General features: G+C 32.0%; 1 protein-coding gene across 3 annotated transcripts in view; it reads right to left on the bottom strand.

Moving 5' to 3' along the window:
* Positions 1 to 24,303, bottom strand: part of LOC105204551 (adenylate cyclase type 6) — a 178,493-nt gene that overhangs the window by 71,875 nt on the left and 82,315 nt on the right. For all 3 annotated transcript variants that reach the window (XR_005574382.1, XM_011173653.3, XM_039447161.1), the window contains exons 5-6: positions 20,072 to 20,285; positions 17,466 to 17,821 (exon numbers count right to left, since the gene is read on the bottom strand). Coding sequence is in view for 2 of the 3 variants with exons in the window: in XM_011173653.3 (XP_011171955.1) it covers positions 17,466 to 17,821; positions 20,072 to 20,285 (570 nt within the window). In the remaining variant the exon portion in view is untranslated. The remainder of the gene's footprint in view (positions 1 to 17,465; positions 17,822 to 20,071; positions 20,286 to 24,303) is intronic.

The following is a 24,303-nucleotide window of genomic DNA, read 5'->3' as shown; positions in this document are numbered from 1 at the left end:
TGAAATTCTTTACCGATCATTGTGATATTTTAAAAATTTTTAGTTTAAAAACATTTTTATAAAATAATCAAATTCCAAAATTTTATTGCAAATATTTTTTCTTAATTACAATTCTCGTATTTCGATCAACATATATCGTGGTGAGTCATAAAAATGATTTGTAATAAATAAATCACATTTATGAGAGAAAAATTTTCATATATTTTTATATATTGAGATTGACGTAAGAATTACTGGCTCGAAAATAGAGCCGAAACAATATATATTTCTTTAATTACGAGACATCCTGAAATTTAATTTATTAGTGCGCACCAACTATCGCGCTTAACTCGTATTTGTCGCTCAGTTTTTGAACTTTGTTTTCATATATGTTATAATAATTTTGTAGTTCCATATTTTATGGTTGCCACTCAGTTTTAATGATTTTTTAACAACTTTGGACATTGATTCGCATGCGTCGACTGAATAAGAAACGTAAAGCGGGTTTCTTACTAAGTTTGTATATTGTAAAAATTCTGGATTTTTAATCATTCATAAAGCACTGAAGACTACTCAAAAGGAAGCGGAAAAGTATAAAAACACATTATGGATTCACAAGAAGATTAACTTGAAGGATATATTAAATATAATCTGCACACTGGTACCTGCGCTTGACTCTCTTATTTGTCGTCTTCTAATTAATTTAATTAAAAAAAAATGTTGTAATTTTTTATTTAGAGCGAGATTCACACGGAAGAGGCACTAATAACAAATATATTTTACTTTTTTGCTTTAGTTTATTTAGACTGTACAATTTATTTAGATGTTATATTAAATATGTATAAAAGTGCCCTAAAATTTCAAATTGATCGGAGTTATAATTTAAAAAAGAATTTCTACTAGTTATGCTAAATTATAATGATATAATTGTTACAAATACCACTTGAAACATAGTCTGCGCAGAATATTATTGTTCAGAAGTTTGTTAGAAAGAACATAGTCTTAGTTTCAAAAGGCAATCTAGAAAAGATGAGTATACTCTCTGCCATTAAGAATATTTGTTAAGAGGGCTTACAAAGTATATAATCCTCTTATTTTGAAAACACAATTTTTTTCGGTGTACTATAGAATCTTGGAGAAATAAATGGACTCACTTGTCGATAAAAATTAGTTAAGTGTACTGGCATAGTCATCCAAAATCCAATTTCATAGGAAAAATTTCCTAATTGTGGAAAGATGCGTTCTTTTCAGGGTGACGTGTTCTCGACTGTTCGTTTCGATATTTTTGATGACGTGACTGTGCAAGTACCTTTCGTAACCGCTTGCGATGATTTGATGTATCTAGGTCGTTTTCGTGACTTTGTAGATCCGATATCGAAGATCGAGTGTGATTGATCGAGCACGTCATCGTCGTTCACGGGAGATTCGGTTCCGCGGCAATCACGCGAAAATATTCTGACTAGAAGAGGTAACGCGAAGAGGTAAAAATTCTCTTTCGCCATGCAGCGAAAGAATTCTCTCGACATAACATTCCGATGTCTTAATTCTCTGTACCTTAATTACAGAGCGACGCAACGCTAGCTGATTCAAAGTTAATTAGCGTAACGATGGAGGAATTGAGCAAATCACGACGGAAATTCGTGTTTAAATCGTAAAATGCTGAGCGGAAAAATACGGAGTTTATATCGGGAGTTCGTTCGTTAAAAGATTTAACGTTCCGAATACGTTATTTTTTTTTTATTCGGGGGCTTATTTGTTTTTTCCTTCTTCCTTTTATTTCTCGTGCTAGGTCTTTGTTTTTTTTTTATTTTATTTTACGACAATCTTTTCATCGCTTTTGCCGGCATTGCACCACGCCATTCGAATCCGAGCTAGCCGTTCGATTTGTTTTCGTCGGTGTGGAAGTTACGCGAACGCAGGAGAACTCTTCGTACCAAATTTTTTTGCGATTTACCCCGTAGCTTCGATTAAAATTGTAGCCTTGCTCGCGTTAATATCCGTTTTTTCATCGAAAATCACCGCACATTTCCGTCGGCTATGCAATTACCGAAATCGTCGGAAATTGAACTCAGGATTGCGTTGAGCGCGGATAGAAATGAAGGGAATGTTTAACAGATTTTAATAGATTTTACTACATATGCATATCTGGCCGAGTAATTAAAATATAACAGCTGGAATAGTATTTATTGGTGCATTACATTACGATAAAATATTTGGTCTAGCTATAACTTTTATACAAAATAAATGCGTCTCAATATTTTATCAATTAACGTTTTATATTAGGCCTAGTTTAAGTTTCACATTTGGTTTTGTTTGTATTCTTTTTTATATATGTTCGTGTGTGTATTTATAGTACACGTCAAAATGAATGGAACAAGGATTGTTCAACGGATTCAGTAAACTTTATAAAAAAGTTGTGCCTTGCCTCACTTTTCTATTGCCTCATCGTTATTCCTTATTATGTTATTTATTATTTCCAAGGGATATTTAATGCTTCTTTGTAATACATTTTAAAACTTGTTACTCTTGCAAATTTTTAAACACAACACTCGTACGCGCGGTCTCATGGAAAATATACCCGGATCGTTTCGATGAAAATTTCACTCGGAACTTACTCTCTACCACCCAAACTTTTCAGCTTTTGGTATTTAATATTAAATAGCGCGGCTTTGGGAAGGCTATTGGAATAAATCCCTGCCAAGGTAAAGAAATTTCAATGCAAACTATTTATAAGTAAGTCTTCGGCGTCTTATCAAAAGACGCGGTAGTATTTCGGGCTCTAAGTATATCCTATTAGTCTCTTTATATTATAAGCAGTATTATAATATATGATTAATATGGTCAACGAGTATTGCAGATATAATTGAGGTATGATAAACAATTTTAATTTTTAAAGATAAATAATTAGGCTTTTAACGAGCGGATTTATTCCAAAAAATAATACATAGAAATGGAGAAACTTGGAGAAACTTCTATAATATCCTTAATTATATCCTAAATTTTAATCTTTAATTTTGTCTTTGATGAATAATAGGCCAGAGAAAATGGAATAAATAAAGATTATCTGTTATAATGTAAATATCATAATAATTGGATATGTAACGATGACAAGATTATTGAATTTTTGTATAAGAATTGTTTTGTATAAGAATTTGTGTAAGAAATATAAAATTATTAATTATATAATTAACTAAAATGTGAATCGTTATTAAAGTATAAAAATAAGAAAAAAATTTTAATTATTTTGAAAATAATAAAAACTAATGAAGAAACTGAATGAACCAATATCCGGTCAATCTGAAACGTTTGTCTTTAATATCGTAAATGTTTGTCTTAAATATTTGTTCTTAAATTTCTTCTTGTTTATATAATAAGAATACCAAAAAAATACCTTGATAAATACACAATGTTTTTAAAAAAATATTATCATGGAACATCATCGGATACTCTAGCGTAATTGTGTAATAAATTTACTTTCTTATAGCATTAATTTTTATAATATTTAAAATAACCTACTTTATAAATATCTTGAAGTAGATATTTAAAGATTATTAAACGCAAAGACGAAAGCGGCAGTATCGATCTACGGTGGATCTTGTTGTTTAATAATAATTTTATGTGAACTTTTACAATCTTCAGCTCACATGTACGGCGCGCCGCATATTTGTTGGTTTTGAAACCCACTCCTTAACCGAACCGAAAATACGCAATATCGTAAATTAAATTGGCTAGCAATTTAATAATATTGATGATTTAAGAGCATATTTAAAGAAGTGCAAAAAATCCATTGCAAAAACTATCGCCTCAGCTAGTTAGGATTCAAACCTGCATGTTCCTAAATTCCGTATTTCTAAATTCCATCTTATATAACACTAATTCGGGACATATTGTGATATTTATCGTAAAAACTATAATAATACATGTCAGAAAAACATTTTTTCAAGCGATTCACATTATCAACAACAATAAGATTAGGATTAAAAAAATGTCAAATAAAACATGAAGATAAGAGATTCGATATCGGTGGTGAGATTCAATTTAAAAATTATAAATCTTTATATTATAAAAATTTAAATTTATATATTATAAATTTATATTTTTAAAATTAATAAGTTTTAATACAAGTGTTCGAAGATAGAGACATATTTGATCACTAGAACGTTCACCATACACTTCTAACAAGCACAAGAATATCTCATCGTTAGTAAAAGAAAGGCGACAAGAGGCTACTGTAAAAACTGCAATTTCTTTTTAATTATACGAATCATATATGTTTAAAAATTCTTTACTCGACTGTTTCAGTATACTCACGAAGATTTTTACGTCTCCTACAAAAGTCAAGAAAATTTATAATTAATTAACTCTGACTGCGAGATGTACCCCTGTTTCATTTCTTGTATTTTAATATTCTGTAATTCTGCAAAATCGAGAAGAAAGCTCGTAGCTGCGTCGCGAAGAAGAAGGTTCATCGCTGATTCTCCTTCTTTCCGTACTTTGCCATTTTCCTTTCTCGCTTTGCTCTCACGCTTCACGACATTTTCCGTCAAACATTCATGTCAAGAGGACAAACGACAAGGCGTTCGCCGTTATCTATGTACCATGTAGCGCTTCCGCTGTCTTCATCGCCGCGCGTCAGCTCGTGCTTCTCCGCTCCGCAAATAAACGGCAGCTGTGCAATATCGCGAATTGTCGCGGTTCTCTTTTCACATTTCCGGTCGATTAGGCGGACGACGTGACGTTCCTCCCCTCGGCGTGCACCGGCTTGCTTGCAAAGCGATTTTGTGTGCTACAAAGAGACACTTTCGACGCGATCTCCGGTGCCGCCGAATGGTCCCGGCAAACGAACGCGGGATGAACCGCGCCAAACGTCGCGGCTTTCATCGTGATTACGCCGTCAAATGGTAAGTGCGAAATTCCTATACGCAGATCATTCGATTTTAGTTTTCTACAAACGATGAAATTTAGGTGAGAGTTGTCGAGTGCGTACCAATCATTTAAATCGCACCTCATCAATATTTTACGTTTTCATTTAACATAAGTAACATTTAGTGACACAAATATGAAATAAATGAGAGAAATGAGTGACGTAAGCACAACAATTCTTTGACAGGTTACATCCTGTTTTTGTGTGCGCTAATAACACTTAAAAAAATCAGAGACTAAAATTGGTTTCAACTGTCGTTAATTTTTGATCAATTTATGTAAACTAATGATAATGCAATCATGTAGTTTTATACGAATGTGTTATATTTTCTTAAAAGAAGATTTATTATGTGTAAAATATTTTACATTTAGTAAATACATATTTGCAATTATAAAAATTAAATAGATATTTTTATAAAATCTATTAATTCTAAATCGTATAAATTTTATTACAATACGATATTATAATCTAAAACCGATAAGTGATTGTAATAAAACTAATAATTGAGATGAATAAAAATGTCAAAATAAATTCAAGTGAATTTTATTTCGATGTTTTTATCTTTTCATTATTGTTATTTATCAATTGTCAAATATGTCGTTTTTTTATAAATTATTAATAAAATGAATTAATAATTCTTTATATTTTTTATTATTTTAATTCATAAATTCGTTGCTTTAAAAGCAATACGTTTTTAGAGATCTACGATTGAAGTGACTGCTTATCTAAATCTAAATCATATATTTTGCAGCATGTTACAAAAGGCTTACATTAAATTAATTTGTTATTGATAAAAAATTAAGCATTGTAATAAGTTGTACCTGAAATTTAAAAGATAATTTCCAACGTTTATTTATGTACAAATCAGTAGAACTATTTAAATACGAATCTTCAATCGAGTCAGGCAATATGTGATTTAAATTGAAAACTCATAGGTTCGAAATGTTCGAATGGTTTGAATTCGAATTACACAGATACCAATCTGAATCGAATCAGGTAAGATTCCCATACATTGACAATCACATTAAACGATCTAGATTTGATAAAAATCATGCTTAACACTATTCTTATCAACCTTGTTATAAAATTATATTTAAAATTGTTTTATTTTATATAATCATAATTAATTTTCTTACATGGAATTTGTTTTTATAAACTACATATATATTATATTAAAATTTAACCTAACAATAATTATATTGTTACTTAAAACTTGCGTATCTATTCGATTCCAATTCGGGTGAAAAATTATGGTGATTCTGTTTGATACGGATTCGAATACAAAAGTAAAATTCAGTTCGGCGTTAGTAAATCTTGATACACATATCTCTGCAAATCAATATGAAACCAAACGGAAAGTAACACGTTAAGTAACGCACATTCGGCAACTCGTTTCTGTTTCCGCAATTCCACGTCCACAAACGTGTCAGTGAGCATTATTAATGTCCTTCGCAAAATAGAAGGACACTGTACTGGATTAAAATTTACTGATAACGATTGTTTATATTTTTCCGCGGCTTCTTGATTACTCGTTGACGCATAAATAACATACGTATCACGCCACATCGTTCCCATCGTTGCGGTCCCCGCGATTTCTCGTTTTCGCTTTACTTTTTATATCTCGACTGCCAATTTTCCCATAAGAATAGGGCAGCTTAGCGGACGTTCGTAAATCATTCGAGCAAATCTCGTTATCGATATAATTCAGCGCTCTGTCATCAATATGAAAATCTCGTAGCGTTGCCATTGAATAAAACATCCAGTGGCTACCTTTGTCGCGGGGGCGAGAAAATAAAGCCGTTATTTACGAGAATCCACCTGTCCGCGCCTATCAAGGGACATTCTAGGTGAACTTTCTATGCTCGAAAAATAAAAATAAATATCCGACGTGTCGCATCTGTATTATACCTAACGACGCGTGTGATGTAACGTCAGAGGCGGATCCCTTACGCGCGACATGACGGATGGGAGAAAAGAAAAAATCCGTGAGGGAGAGAGACAATGCCGCGCACACGTTCATGCCATGTGACCACTAATGTATTCATTCGCTGACCCTTCCGTAATTGTTTGCACAATTGATTAAGATTTGCTTTTGTATTTTAAAAGTTCTCTCCTTGCGTGTTTATTTTAAAATAAAATTAACTCTAAATTAAAGTACCAACTTTTTTTTTTAAGTTCTAACCGTATGTCCGTTTGTCGGATGTACATAATTATCTACACAAAAAAAATTGGTATCATATCTGTTGATTGACAATTCATTGTTTCATATGTAAGCAAGAATATAAATAGAATATAATAAATATAATAAGAATATAATAAAGAATATAATAATCTTTTTGGAAGAATTTATAATGTTAAACGGATATAATTTGATTACATAAAGATAAAAATTTTCATGTAAGCAAATTATGTCTGTTTAAGATTATAAATTTTTCCAAGATTTTGGATTCTTGATTATAAAACAATGAATTGTTACTTTGATAATAATTTTTTTTCTGTGTACAACCGACAGACAGATACGTTAGAATTCGAACGAGAATCATATTTTGCTAAATCGTTGCGACTTATTATTTTTATATAACATTATTACAGCATGCGAATTTTATCAAGATTTATTGTATAGATATTCAGAGTTTCTCTATACACTTTCGCATTGGGTGAGTCACTATTTAAGAATTTGACCGATATTAATAGAAGAGAAAATAATATTATAAGCTTATCTTCGTTATTAGATGACGAAATTTACACAGAAAAAAATTAATTTTAAATCAACAATTTATTGTTTTACATGTGAGCAAGAATATAAAATCTTGGAAGAATTTCTAATCTTAAACAGACATAATTTGCTTACATGGAGAAAAGTTTTCTTGTTATGTAAGCAAATTATGTCTGTTTAAGATTAGAAATTCTCCCAAGAAGATTTTATATTCTTGCTTATGTATGAAACAATGAATTTTTGATTTGATACTAAATTTTTTCTGTGTAGTAATTATTTATGGAATCATTTAGTAGCTTTCCGTTACGTAGACGTGTTTGAAGAATTCGTTTGCTGTAAGACATTTTTATTTTTGAGCATCTCAAACTTTTTCAAAATTTATTTTAATAATTAATTGTACATATTTTTTTATTTTCTTTTTAAACTTGAGTATCACATAAATGTATTAAAAAATACTCGAGTCTTTTTTTTGTTATTTTAACTTTTTATTTGGTTTGATCCATTTCAACTTACACAAAGTTAAACAATAATACGGGATTTTGGTAATGTGAAGCTTTGTGCTTACGGATATCTTAACACATCGGCTAGCAAGCACTTGTATTTTAATTTTTTCTTTGCGTTATTTATTTCAAAAATACATTTTGCTATTGCAACGCGGCATCAAAGTTCGACAGCATGCTCTTGATTGTATACGTATAAACACAAGCGGTACTTCTCCCATCTAGGGATAAAAATATAGAAAAATTGAAAAAAAAACTAATACGAATTCGAGAGCCTCTACTTCGATTTGTTATTTGAGCTGTTTGGGAAAATTGTTTTGCAAATTGTTAAAGTATCCGGAAATGTTGCGATCGCTCGCGCTTATTCGGATTAGTGAAATGGCTATCGATCGGACAAATCCGTGGATTCGTTCAGAAAATTGGAATATACAAATAGGATAATTATCGACGCGAGTGCGTCGAGTAATGGATTCGGCCTAGCATCGATGTATAAATCCCGAATTTCGGCACGAAACGTAGAGCGGAATTCCCGCAGATTCCCCTCAATCGCGTTAATAAATTGTTAAAAATGTAGTAAAAAAAAAGGATAAATAAATTTTTAACAAGAGAATCTTCCTTTTTATTTTACTTATCACGTGATAAGAGAAACAGTTACTGACAGTTTGCAACCCAATTAGCTTAATAGTCTCAACAAATTATCTCGTAGGATGGAGATAGAAATTAAGAAATTTTGTGTTGTTTCCTAGTTAATTAAGTTATAATTACCGCGAGCAAGCGTCGCGAGGTAAATGAGATTTTCCGCGTACTCGTTTCGAAGTTTCTCGGATATACTCCGAGTAATCTCTTGTCTTCATAAAAGCGAGAGAAAAAAAAATACTACATTGATAACTCGCTCCCGTGAAATGATCGATACGGACATCACTATTGCATCTCGTGCGACAGTAAGAAGATAGGTTATCGCGAAGAACCGCACTGCGCCATAAACGGCAGATTCATAAAAGATACGCACTCGTGCGACCGTTATTAATGCTTTTACGCGACATAGAAAAAGAGTATCGATACGTGATGGCCACAGGATTCGAATGGTCGAGATAAGGATTTATTGGAGGTGGAAAATTGCGAAAAGCAACGTTACGGCCGACTCACGATGTATCGTGATGTATTCTTGTAGGAATTTTATTAAAATTAAAAAAATTTTACAAAGATTTTATATAGATTGCAATATGAAACATACATTTCGCGACAGTTTATCAAGAATTATTTTTAGATTTAATTCGTTTTTATTTTTTAGATTAATTGAAAAAGAGATATCAAATTTCGCCCAAATTTTTCTACTAAAAAATAACATCTGAAAAAGTACTCAAAATAAAGCTTTTGACACATTGATTCCAAATTCATAAATATCAAAATGGACTTGGGCCAGAATCTAGAGATTTTTGGTCAAAATGATATTAAAGAACAACTGATCCTTTATCGATTTTAATCTCTGAATCTTGATCTGGGAATCGATTGTGTATTATACAACTTGGTGAAAATGGCAAAAGTGAGTAAATTTATTAGAATATTTGTAATTTTATTGGTCAAACTCTAATGAATTTACTTACAATTTGTATTCAACTTATGTAATACACAATTGATCCCCTGAGTCCACTTTGACACTCGCATATTTGGAATCAGGAGGTCAAGAGCTTTATTTTGGATATTTTTTCAAATTTTGTTTTTTAATTAAAAAATTTGGGCGGACTGCCTATGGGTTATTGGCATCTCTTTTCTTTTTAGATTAACTGGTGCTCGAGTAATAAATCAAAATTTTTTAGCATGAGAGCACAAGTAAAAACGTTGACTTACGCAGAGTTCATCATCTATTTTTATTTTTTTATATTATCTTTTATTTGTTATAATTTTTACAAACTCTTCAAAAAAATAGAGAAATATAGGCAATATCGACATAAGTATCCTAACATCTTTTACTTCTCGGAATTTAAACATTGCATTTTATTAATATATCAATAAATGTTTTATTAAAAACATGATAATTAAAGAAGCAGAAATTCATAATCCTTATAACTTTTTTTTTATATCTATAAAAACGAATTCTTCAAAAGCGAGAACGAAATTTATACGAATTTTTTTGCAGATTACGTAATTTGTAATCAATATTGAATAATGATAATATTATGTTGTTTTACATTTATATAAAATTGTCCTAAAATTATTTTATTCATATATATATATATTTTTTTTTTCGTGTTTATTGTACTGCGTTTTTAAACATAAAATCGTGGTGCAGCATAGACTGGCATAAACTATTGATAAGACAGTCTGTAAAATAGCGAAAACCATATAAGATATAATATTGTAAAAAGCACGGCATTGCGAAATTATCTATTAAGTTAGTAATTCGAACTAATCTTTATGTAGTGTCACGCTACAAGTTGCGTAAGAACAGCATAAGATATTTGTATAAACTGACAAAAAACATTTCACATCAAGTGATAAGCTTCTAAGAATTCTTATATACTTTAATTTGTACTTACAATACAGATAACTTATTTACAAGGAGGAGAAGGAAATGTAGTATTATTGCTATAACGATTTTGAAACTGATTCTGTCAAACGCTTATTTTTGCTTCTCTTGAAATTTTGCTTATCTTATTTGTCGCAAAATTCGAAACAATATTATAAAAACCACTATATCATCTGACAGAAGACACTTTCTATCAGTTCGTATTTGTCTCCAAAGTTTTATTTCTAGTTTATGTTTACGAAATTTTTAAAAACAAAATGGTACGTCACGGCATTGGCGAACTTTCTCTCTACCTAAAAGAGAATAACTGCTCCTCCCGATTGAATAGACGTAATGTTGGCGCGATATTTAAAGTAGGTCAGTATATAGAAGTAGATCCCTGCACAACAGAGACCTTAATTAACCGAAAGCACCTCCCTCACCGAGGGGCGACAATTATTCGAAACAAGCTTTGGCGCGGATGCTATTCACCGGAAACGAGGGCCGAATTCCAAGGGCAAGACAATTGATGTAATCAGCAAACCCAGAACGTGACGTCTGCGTCCATTAGCACCCGGCGGAGTAGCGTCTTCCGCCGAATACCAGATTCTCCGGGCGCAAGTGATGGACTTCAAAGGACTTCAAAGGACTATTTGAAGACTGTTATCGAGTTTCGCTCTTGCGGACTGCGAGCCGCGGCAACAAGTTCGCCGAGCCTATCGCACGGCTTCTCGGACACGTGATAAGGACATTAACGCCGAGAATACGTTAGCGGACGTCGCTGTCCCGCGAACTTCCCGCTTTGCGAGTAGATCGAGGAAAGTTTCCTCGTTTACCTCGCGAGGAATTAGGTTCACCGCGCGTCTATAACGTTTAATTGCTGTTGGCCGCGGTACTTGAGAACCGCAGCTATAGTAATTCCTTTCATCTCACGACACAATATTTATTTTAATACACGAATGATTCGTGTGAAGGAAGAATCGACGAATATTGGCCTCTTTCAGGCGACAATGCATTTTTATAAAAATTAAATTTCCTAAAAGTCTTTCTCTCTCTCTCTTTCTTTGTACGCGTGTTTGTGCACGTTCTCTTCAATCTCCCCGGTATATTTAATCTGCATAAACAGCAAATATTTTACGAGCCACTTTATAAAATGTTTACTGCTAAAGCGGCTTATGCATACTTATACATATTTTGTTACGTACGCTCGTACAGAGGAATAAGCGAAATAGTATAAAATGAGAGATTCTCTCATAGATCAGTCACGAGAAGTCGCGTTCTTAATATAATTACACTCTTTTAAGTGGATGTGATACTGTCCCGGAATGATCATCAAGTGGCTTACGCAATAAGCCGATTAATACAAAGTCAAGTACCATCTTACAATTCATCTTCACTCAAGATGAATGGAAAACGCGCGGAACTGTTCACAATTTATAAGATTAAAGTTCCGGCGGCGTATACTCACTATGCATAAAATTTTTCATACCGTTTATTTTTCGTAATATTATAAAGTGTTCGCGTGATTATGCTTAAAGAAGTAGCCAAGAAAACCACAGTAATTTACTAAAGTATTTTTTGTGTAAGAAGATTTTCGTAACAACACCATAAATTACAAGGAAAAACAAAACTTCATTGGTAATCCAATTTTAATCACTTTTTATAATTACTTTCTGCCACTTTTCGCTAAGGATCCCGTGGCAGATTTATCTTTTCTCCCAAGTTCCTCATAAAATTCTTATTCTTACTTTTTCTTTAATATGTAAATTTATTTTACATTTTTTGACTTGAATGATCATTCGAGTGCTGCAAATTCTGCTCTCGCCTTCGTCTTGCGACGAAGAGAAAATATACAACAAAGAGCAGCAAGTTAACGATTTGATTGTAAGAAGATAATGCAACCGCTAGCGCAGCTGCGACATTTTACTATAGCCGACTTCATTGAAATTTTTATGATTTTTGTCGACTCGCTGAAAGTGCCCCAAGATATCTCATCTTAAGGGATCAAATTGTTTGCCGGTAATAAGGAGCCAGTTTACGAGCACCCTTGATTCTCAATAAGCCGTTTGGAACTTTATTTAGCTTCGAGTTTCTTTCACCTCGCTTCATCCTGCATCTCCTCTCAAGTTTCAAAGTTTTAGCATTTTGAATTATTTTTCAGACAAAGACGATCATTATAGAAATTACGTATCCGCATAAACAATTATTTTTGTATAAAACAAGATGATAAAAGCCAAAAGTCCAAAAGTTAAATTTTTTAAAGTTAAGTCAGGTCGCAAAAAAAAACTTTTCAACATCAAATCGTTCATTATATAAATATGGTAATTTTTTTCCGGATATCTAATAAGTATAAAAACAAACTTATAATTTTCTTTAAGTCATAACTTTTTTATTATTTTAAAGACCCATATTAAAGACAAAAATAAAAAAAGAAAACATTTTGATTTGTTTGATTCTAGTAGGAATTTTATATTTATTACGCGTATATTTTCTAATATTTTACGTTTATCTTCTTTTATAACATTGATAATAATAAAGGATATAGAATGAAATATCAAATTGCACAAGATGTTTTTAATATTTTTTTACGACCTTCGGTTGGCAAAAGCGGAGGAAGTATACGTTTCACCGAAGTGAATCGTTTGTTATCAAAGATCTCCGCAAGATTTAGCCTTTATTATTAATATGTTGAGGAATTTATTTAAAAAATTAAAAACCTCTGGATTTGTTTGACACTTATCAGAAATTTTACATCTATTACACATTTATATTTCTTATTTGATTCTTATCGATACAAAATTGTTCATAACGTGTCACTGGCAGAGAATGATTTTGACGCCATAACTCAGATTTTTTAAAGAAATGGAATTTTTAATTTTTGTAGAAAACTCTTTAATTATTTTTATCATTATACCTCTACGCAACATTAAAAATTAAGCCGCAAGAATATAACTTTGCGTAAGTTAATATTCAGTAGCGACAAGATAACGGAAAATAGTAGAATTACATGAGTTTCTCTTTTAGAATATAATTATAAAGCGTGACAGCTTCCAAGAGTTAATTTGATTCTACGCGATAGAGTGTTCGAAACGCTTTCTGCAAACGTGACTCCATCGCTGCAGTTCGTTAATTAACCACGTTGTAAAATCGCGCGCGATTCTTTCAGGCACCTCGTTTTATGCAGCTTAGCGAGAGCTTCCTTTAGTAACTAAAATGTTATCTTTCATTCCGCGTGAGGTGCAACACGATTTATCTGAAAGCGTAAGCCCTCCACTGAGCCTTTAACGTTATATCGGACTCGTTGTATGTATTGCGCGCGGCGGCGCGAAAAGCAATTACGGTCCATTTTGTGGGACGAGGCGTGTTCCTGCCCGATGAAATGATATTACTCTTCCGAACGTGAAAATAACGAGCCGGATGAATTATTAATGCGCTGACTACGAGGCGCGCAACGCGAATTCCAGCAGAGACCACATTTGAAAGAGATTACGATACGCAATCCATTCACTTTGTTCGCATCATCGGCTTTCGCTCGCCGATTTTTAGCTCGCTTAATTTGATCTACGTATATCCCGAATATATCGCATATCTTTCAATAAATTATGTCCCCTGTGTTTTATTAAAGATACACGGAAGAAAAGAGCATTCCTGTTTTGAGAATATTTTTATTTTCAAAATGTGTTGAAGTGAATTTACGTAGGTTTGATCAAACCCCGTATATTGTTTTCTGTCAAAGGCTGTAAAATACTTTTATTGATTGTTGATGCAAACATTTTGCGCGCTGCGTTCTTTATTAATATCAGTTTATTAGCTTTAGTAGTAATGGATCTATTTACATCCACTACGATAATATTGCCCTTTAAAAAAAAGAAACGATTAAATTCTTCGATAACGATAGAAGGTGACAAAGCGCGCAGTCTCAATACGTTCGTAATTACGCGGAATCCCGAGTTCTCTACGTAATAAAACTTAAATAGAGCGCGTGAAGGGGGAATCCAGGCGGGAAACTTGATGGATGGGAACGTCCATCTGAACAGAGATGCAATAAGACCAAACCTTTCTCAACGAGACTTCACAACAAGCGGGGTCGACATCTAGCACGATGTTCTCTTTAGCTTCCTCCGCGCGCGTTGATTTATTTTCTTATCTCTTATCAAGGCGGCCAACCAATGCTCTCTGATCACGGTGTAAAGGCTAATGAGATTTGTAACGAATGCAGTCGTTGAGAATACCAGTTTCCCGATTGCCGTCTCGACCTGCTTGGTTTATTTACTTGTTTTTTTTTTTATATTTCTTTAATCTTAAAACTGAAGTCATTGAATAAATCCATAGAAATTTATTGAAGTTCTCTTTGAAAAATCATGGAATACACATTTTTTTGTTTGATCTTTTACATTCGTAACTCTCGTCTGATTAGTTTTACAGAACTGATGTAATAATTTGCACGGTTATAGATTTTTCAACGTCGTTTCATTTTCTTTTCGCATTTTTTTGTGTTTGTTTTTCTTTCTTCTTTCATTTGCGAAAACAAAGAAAGAAAAAGACGAGAGTCCGAACAATCGAAGGAGAGACGCGATCACACGAATACCTAAATGTGTAAAACCCTACAGTATAGACATGAAATTAATACCATGTCAAAATGTACTCGGCTAAACATCGAAGCAGACCGAGATTCGCTATAATTAGATTTCCAATTCAGTTTGCCAGCTATTTGCAAACAACGCACCTCGTTTCGGGCATTCATGCCCACTTTGTGCATGTTAATAAATAGATATGTGCACAGTCGCTGGGTATTGTGTCACTTCGCGAACTCTAACCGTTTCCGTGACGGGATATGTATTGATTACAGTGCCAGTTTTGCTAATAATCGCACTGTTATTCGCGCCGTCATTTCCAATCGCGTCGATAATCACGAAGTATCGCGATACTTGATGTTAGAGAAATACTCTGTGGCTCCATTTCGATTTGTGACAAAGGATTTATCAGAGCCCTACTAAATTTCTCTGGAGATTATAATCAAATGTATGAAACAAAAAATCAAATAGAAATTGAGAGGCTAAATTAATTTGGGATACGATCATTGATATCTTAGAGCTTAACTCAAATTGTACATTTTTTTTTTTAATACAGCATCTCTGAAATGCAAGGAAAACAAAAGAATGTTTTTTTAAATAATTTTTAATTTTCATAAAATAATTTTACTTATTTAAATTGCTTATTTATATAGCTTCGAATATTCTACAAAATAAAAAAAAATCAATTTTTCTTGATAATTGAGGTGTCACTCTAAAACTATAATAGATGTGTCTTTCACATAGTTTTTTTATTTTGGGTATTATTTGTTATAATTATTGCTGAGGTTCAGTGCACGAAACGCGTTCAGAGTTGTATTTTATATTAATATTTATTTCAGATTAATTTTCATTAATTTTGTTTAATTTATGCTTAGTTTTTTGTAATAAATATGTACTGGTTTAATTCACCGTTTAATTTTCTCGTTTCATGGCCGTTTATTATATGTAATTATATATGAAATGTGTCCATACATGATTATATATGATACTCAATAAATTATATATAATATATATTTAATATAGATTAATTTATATATAAAATAATGTAGGATTATATATATATAATCATATATAATTATATGTAATAATACATAATTATATAATTTTTTTATAATGTACATATAATATGTATTATGTATATTTCTTTAAATATCATATAGATAATTACATATGGACATATAATATATAATTATATATGAAAAATTTTTTCCCGGATTCTTATTGTTGATCAATTTTTCTATTTATTAGAAATGCAAGTCCGTTTTATTTATATTTGAATACTTTATTTAAAAAGACATTTCAAATAGAGTATTACTAACTCTAATTGCCATGAGAGGAGATTATTACGTGCGGTTTAATGTAACATGTGTTTAGGTACAATTCTGCTAAGCAGTATCTTGATTAATAATAGAGATCAAGATCCACGTGGCGATATACTAGAATTACACGCCGAAAACGTACACTGCATTACGAGTAACATTGATTAATTAATATCATCGGGTAACCTACTTTCGCTAATTGCTGGCCAAACGTACTTGATCGCTAATTAACACGAATCTGCAGCTTATAATTGTCACGTGTGCCGCAACAAAGCGGGAACATTTTTATTAACATCAAATATCGCTCGGATTATTGTGTATACTTGTCATCGAACATTTCAGAGAATTGAATTTCTGCGGTATTATCGCATAAAACATTATCGCGATTCTTTCAAAATTATTGTGACGCGAGGTACAAAGTTGTTTTTAGAGACCATTAAAAGTCTAGACTACACTGTTAGGATCGATTTAATCGTCAGATTTGAGATTAAAAGCGGTGAATTCAATTCTCAATCGTACATTCAGTAAAAAGGACAGTCTTCTAAATTCTATTAAAGTAAGAAGAAAATATTGAGCATCTTCTTTAAACTTAAAAAAAACTTTATTTACGAGGCACTGAAAACTTGAAAAACAACCTAATTTCCATATTGAAGATTAATCATCCAATTTTTAATCGTATTTTCAATAAAAAGAATCATCTCTTAAATTTTTTTTTTAAGAAGAAAGCGTTAAGAATCCCTTTTAAACTTAGAAAACTTTATTTACGAGGTATTAAAAACTTTTACGAAAATTTTATTATCCTCATTAGAAATTTACATTGTAAATACGAGCGATTTATATTGATAAAAGTTAATAAATATCGTAGAGGTGCACTTTTTTTTAAATTTAATCTCACGTGAAAAGATTTCAAAGGATCTTAAATAAGTAAAGAATGTGATTAGACTCACGTGTGCTATCATAGATGGATAGTGCGGGTAGAGCAGGAAGGCTCCGATAAGGTGAGCCGCCGAGAAAACGATCCCGGCGATGCAGGCGTGCCTGAGTCTGATCGGTAGAAGGGCATAGGCCATGTAGATGAAGAAGCAGACCGTCAAAGCGGCGGCAAGAGGCCCTCCGGTTCGAAGGTCCTTTGATTTCGAGGAGAATGACGTGTCGTCGGGATTGTCGCGGCCCATTTCGTGCAGTCGCGCCAGATGAATGCTTAGGGTCACTTGTAGAACCAGAAGGGTGACCAACACGGCGCCACTAACACCCGCCAGCCATATCTCATTCATGCCCGGTCTGGAAATGGCTGCTACCAAAACTGGAAGAAAATGTGTTCGCCATGTCAGTATTGCGCTTAGACAATTGAAAATTGTCTAGATAAAACGCATCTTAGATAAGATAAAGATGGTTTACTTTTAAATTCATCTAGATAGAGATAAAGATGAAATTGTACATCGCTTTATCTGCATGAAAAGAACGATTTTGATAGCATCTAAAAATTTAGATGATTACAGATCTGAAAATAATTTTCTTAAAATAATTATGCAGAAGCATTACGCTCAAGCTGATTACTGGATATCAAAACATTTTATAACATTGTTTATCGTGCTTGAACATTCTTCATAATTATTTTGATAGTCTAATAAAATTATTTTCAGTTCTGTATTTAATCATTCTTTCCATGTAGGTAGATATACTACTTTTAAAATAACATAAAATAACGCTGTTGAGCAAAATAATGTAGGTTATAAAAACATTTATATTTTTATTTTTAAATCTTTATTTCTTAAAAACGAGAGAGTTTTTCAAATCATTTAATCTGATAAGAGATGTCCCTTTTTCGGTTTAAATCAATACGTAAATAAACATTAAAGTTGAAAAATTAAAAAGTAAAAAAATATATAATTCATACAATGAATAATTAAGTTCTTTGTAAAGGTTTTCAAACTTATAGTTTTAAGACAATTCTTTCTTATATTGCACTATTATTTTTTCATCATCCGACAATCTATTGATATCAGTGATATCACTTCGAAAAATTTTGTTAGGATAAACTTGGAAGTTGAAGCTGACAAAACTTTATTCTCGTTAATGTTCACGTTAAATTAAATAATTTAAAAAAAGTAATACTTTTTTTATTTAATATTTAATATAAATTGAGCTAATATACATTCTAATAATAAGATAAAGACATTTTTTTCAGAATTAAATAATTAATAATTAATAATTTTATATAAATAACGGCGAACATTGTTCATTCCAAGTCTTACGTCTCAAAGTGTCAGGAGAACATGCTTACAATGTTAGACGCAAAATCGATACGAAATGGCGCGATGTGCATTTCAGAATAAATTATGATATTTCAATAACAAATTTTTCCGCGTGAAATTCAGACTTCTTTTTCTTTTCCGTGAAAATGTCGAGAGAGAATTTGTTGTCCATTACGCTTCGAAGCATTCAGAGAATACGCTTAGTAATACGCAAAGTCGATACGAAATGGCACGACGTGTATGCGATATATATTTCTGAATAAACGAGCAATATTTCGATAGCAGACTTTTCCGCGCGAATTTGACTTTTTTTTTCTTCTTCACGGAAACGTCGAAAGGTTCATTATTTATCGAGGGCTTGGCGAGTTTCCATATTATATGTCCTTATAGGTAAGCTCCTTTAATTGAGGTAGAAACTCGATTAAAGTTACCGATATGACACTGCTTGGTTAAAGCTCGTTCTGGTCGAAAGTGGAGGTGTACGGTACGAAGAAACGAGCTTTGCGAGTTGCTGCAACGCGAAAGGCGGGTCTCGCTGCGCGTTTCGACGTTTTCAAAAGGAAACGGCACTCGTAGACAATATTCTCATGCATTATTGATACTGGAACCTCGCGAAACATCGAGGCTCACGGAAAACTGGAATTCTAGAAGTACGTAGAGGATAGGATAGCATGCGCATCTTTTCGCGCTCACGACATCCGACTACAGCCATTTCGATGCAATTCCAGTAATGTTCAAACTGCATATTTTATGAAAGCTCGAAATTTTCCTGTAAATAGGTTTCGACGCATATATTGACGATAGGGGGACGATTAGATTTTTTTTCCCATTTATTCGTCAAATATTTTGAGCAACTTAGACTTGACTTGTTTGATGAAAAGAAATGTAGCGGTTTATCGAAAGTTTACAGAATTCTTTGATATTCTGTAATTTCAGTAGAATTACATTTTGTTATATATTTAAAAAAAAAGATTGGTTCAATTATGAATAGAAGTTTCGAAGGAATTTCTTTATGAATTAAATTTCAATTATAAGAAGGTAATCGTGAAAATAATTTTTAAATCGATGTAAGAGTACACTGACGGAAACGAAAGCAATATTTAAATACTTTTTAAAATTTTCAGAGGGAATAATATTTTAAGTGGATTTCTTAAACAGATGCAAAGTTACCTTCAGGTCAAATCTTGAAGCAGACGCAAACTTAATTAATTCTGGCGTATCTCATTGTCAATCTTATCGCCATGAAATGAAAAGCGGTGAGTTTGGGAAAAATTAATTTGAAAAGAAACAAGTCTTACCAATGTAAATAGCGATACAGGTCAACAAGGTGATCGCAAGAGAGAGATTTTCGGGTCTATATAGGAGCGTGAAGAGTGGTTGATTGCCGGTCAGTATTAGCTTCATGATAAGTAGTAGGCCCAATGCGAGCGCCAGACCGACCAGTAGACCGAGCACGTGTGTCATGTTACTTTGATTCATATGTAGGAAGTAGCGCTGGTACAGCATTTCAACCTGAAACATGATCACAGACTCGTTACACTTTGTGTTAATGAAGAATTCGTGGGTAAAATTGATAACGTTGCATTTCGTATGCTATATAGATGAACAGAAGCACGTGCTGAACATATGCATATAAAAAGACATACAATAAAATATTTCAACAGGAATACAAATTATATCATTTATTGAAATAGTTGACAATAAATTATCTTGCTAACAATTTTTAATAATTATGGTACGCTCAGTTTGATTTTTGTTTAAAATTTTTCCTTAACTTTAGTAGATATTAAATTTTTTAATATAATTTTACTTAAAAGAATGCAAATAAATAATTGAATTTATTAAAAAGAGTATCGCATATTGTTAAAAAAAAAAACCGTAGATTAAAAGAATTGCAATATGGCACAGCGTATACAGGGTAAATATTTAACGAAAGCACAGTGCGGCACAATCGCACTAAATTAATGCTGTTAGTTATTTGAACTGAACATCTGCTAAATGAAATATTCGCTGCATTGTATACGTCGACAGTTACATGAAGTCATAGTTGTATACAGATATGTATACTAATGCATCTACTGTATTTCTCGGAATCGCATCACTCGACAGAAAAATGTGTCGCGAAATGCTTCCCCAAAGTTAATTGTTACGTTTCTATGCTATAATTGGTTTTCAACATTCATTCGAAAATGGAATTTGTGCGAATCACTGTGCATCAGTCCTATGTCGCTTACCAATTGCATTTCACGAAAATATATTACGAAAATGTAATACGTTTCTTTGCTAACGCTTTCACTTGGCACGAGACGCGACCGTGCCTTTTGATAAGTATTATCCGCTGTTATTTATATTACACGCAATGTATATAAATTATATATATATTGTTAATTATATAACAATAGATTTTATTTATTAATAAATATATAACATATGATTAATATATGTATATTTTATATACTTTTAATTTGTATATATAAAAATACATATTTATCAAATTGTAATATGCTTTTATAGAATTTAAATAACAGTATCTGTCCGATTTAACACGCTTTAATCCAGCAATATTTATCTAAATGCTGATACTGGTAGTAGCGCGTGCAGTATATCATCGAAATAATTTTATGATATTAATAATTATTTCTTTAAGGGCTTAGATTAGAATATATTTTGTGTCATGCTCGTAATTTGAACTCTAACTTGCTACACCGCAAGTTCTGAGATAATTATATGGAACTCTGTACGAATTTGCTGGCTCGAGCTATTTACGTAACGAGAAGCCGCGTTACATCGATCGTGTAAATTAAATTGATAATTAAATTAAATTAATGCAGAAGGAACGAAATATTCGGCGTACATTTATTTCGCAATAAGCTTTAAATATTTCGTAGAAGCGAGAGTGTCCAGCATGCGTAATATAGTCTATTCGTCAGCGAGTAATGTATGTATGTATCTATATCTATATATGTATATATAGTGATTAAGAAAATAAAAAAACGCATACTTTTATGCATTTATCGCTAAAATTGCTATTTCAACTTAAACCTCAAATCTTTAATTAGTAATGTACGCTTAAAAATGAAACATAAAAATGAGGACGAGATAGATACTAATATTAGTTGAGCTAATATCAGAGTATAAAATACATTAGATAATTACGTCTTTTAAGGATTATGACGTGCAATTGCTAAATATTTCGTCACGAAGTAGAGAAATTTTTTATTTTCAAAATGAATTTTGTGTTAGTCAAAAATATTTTCAAATAACGTATATATTGAATACATCAGATGTAAAATAATTTTTTAACATGCAATATGATAACAAGATATACCAACGTATATATATATATATATATCAACTTGCTAATTGATACGGACATCATGCAATGTTATATTATGAAATAGGAAAGCCACTGGTAGCAAAAACTAAATATAAGAAAATATTGTTATCTCTTTTGGATCTCATCACATTTATTCTGAAATTTATCATCCAATATGTTTTTCACGTAAGCTTCGTTAAATATAAATATTGACTGCAGATATTTTTTTTCATGCCTGGTTTATATTTATGTTTAGCATCTTTTTTTCTTTTATTTTACTTTACGTTTCTAAATTTATACTATAGAATTCAATCAATACCATAAAACTAATATCATCAATGAATTGATCTTTTTAAACTTTACAATTTTTGTAAAGTTTGACACATTTTGTTGTTAATTTATTAGAAGTATTTCAAAAATTGCGACCGATTTGTGAAATACCCTGTACATATTTGATATTTTGACGTAAAATAGTTATATAAACAGTAACGAATATATTATTTAGTTACATAACCAGTTTTTACCGAATAACATAGCGATTAAATTTTCAAATTCAAAGTTTAACTAGAAAAATTCGAGACGAAATTTAGGCAAATTATATGTCGCAATAATGTCGGATAAAAAAATAGTCTATAAAAAAGGATAAGATTGCTTTCTAACAACTTTTACTTGAATTATAAAGTAATTGCATTTTCGATTATTCTCAGTGTCAATGATATCAAGTTCCCGTAAAGTTCTTTAATTAAAACAAAAATAGAAAAGCTATAATATAAATATAATATTCTTGTATTAAGATTATTCTAAAATATATAAAAGAGTAAAAAAAACTTCTGCGAGGTATATACGTGGATAAAATCGATCCGCGAGACGACCATTCGAGACGCAAAGTTTTTACACGTATTATTTTTGAAACACGATTCTCATGCTTTTGCAACATGCAGTACCTGCAGTCAGGTGCAATTTTTTTTTTAAATTTTGCAGCAGTTGAAGCAATTTGTGACCTGCATTTTGCTTATGATGCATTTTATAACGAGCTTTCATCATGCTTTAATCTGTTATAAATTCTATATGAAGTACGATTGAGATATATGCTTAAATTGATACCTTTCGTAATGCAGCTTTGATAAAGAGAGAAATATCTGACGAAATTTCGTAATATAATATTATATTTATGACGTATCTGCATTCCGCGATTTTTTATGATACGCGCGAAACATAAATATCACAGGTTGATAGAATGGCATATTCGTGCAATATTCCTGTAATAACGGACGATGATATGTATGCGGTATTATATTTCTTAAATTCTTCATGCATAAAACGCAATTAATCGCGACGCGAAAGAAAAAGAAACGGCAATGGGAAAACGATATGTAAATTTGTTCTATACATTGATCATTATTATACGGGAAAGTGGGCCAGATATCTCTGGACGAGCGGGGACGTCATGGAAATCGCACGGAAGATCGGGAAGCGGTTTGAAATTTATATTATCACAACGGTATCTATTTGCAGAGACTTGCGCGCAGACATATTACGTTACCGTTGAATTTTACGTGGTGCACCGCCGTTATTCAGCGCGGTCGGTGCAATTTGTACGTAGCGCGCCGCGCGAATCGCGAACTGTTTGCAGAGAGTAGTGGGCCGTCTGTCGAAAATGGAACTTAATCAAATCTAGATCGCGCAACGCGAGAAAGGAAGATCCCAGAATGATTGGATTTTATTTTTATGTACTTTCATACCCTGTGTTCTTTAGCATAACGCTGATTTATCTGCCCGCAATGCAGCGGTACGTTTGAAAGATGCATTATATATTGCCTTCGGAGACTGCTTCGGCAGTGTCGCTCGTTTACTAAAAAGAAAAAAAGTGAAAGAGAGGATTTTATACAAAGTACTAAAATTAAATTTGTGCATATCATATCGATGTTTATATTTACTGTTTCACATTGCCAGTTTCGTTGCAATTTACGATAGAAATATTTAATTACAATTTTAACAAATTAAGAATTTTATTTCACGTTTAATAATAATAGAGTCGTTAGAAAACTGCAAAAAGTCATTTGTAGAATTTTAATTTAGATTTTCACGAATTATTAGGTCTTCCGAAGCAGATATTAACGCAAATTAAATGCAACGAAATTTATTTACTGTCATTCGTTTACCGCGTGTCACGTATTGTCGTGTATTTATCGATGCGGCAGGTTGCAATTCACG

This window comes from Solenopsis invicta, chromosome 3 (assembly GCF_016802725.1).
Source record: "Solenopsis invicta isolate M01_SB chromosome 3, UNIL_Sinv_3.0, whole genome shotgun sequence".
NCBI lineage: Eukaryota > Metazoa > Arthropoda > Insecta > Hymenoptera > Formicidae > Solenopsis > Solenopsis invicta.
This window is presented reverse-complemented; position numbering and strand designations above follow the sequence as displayed.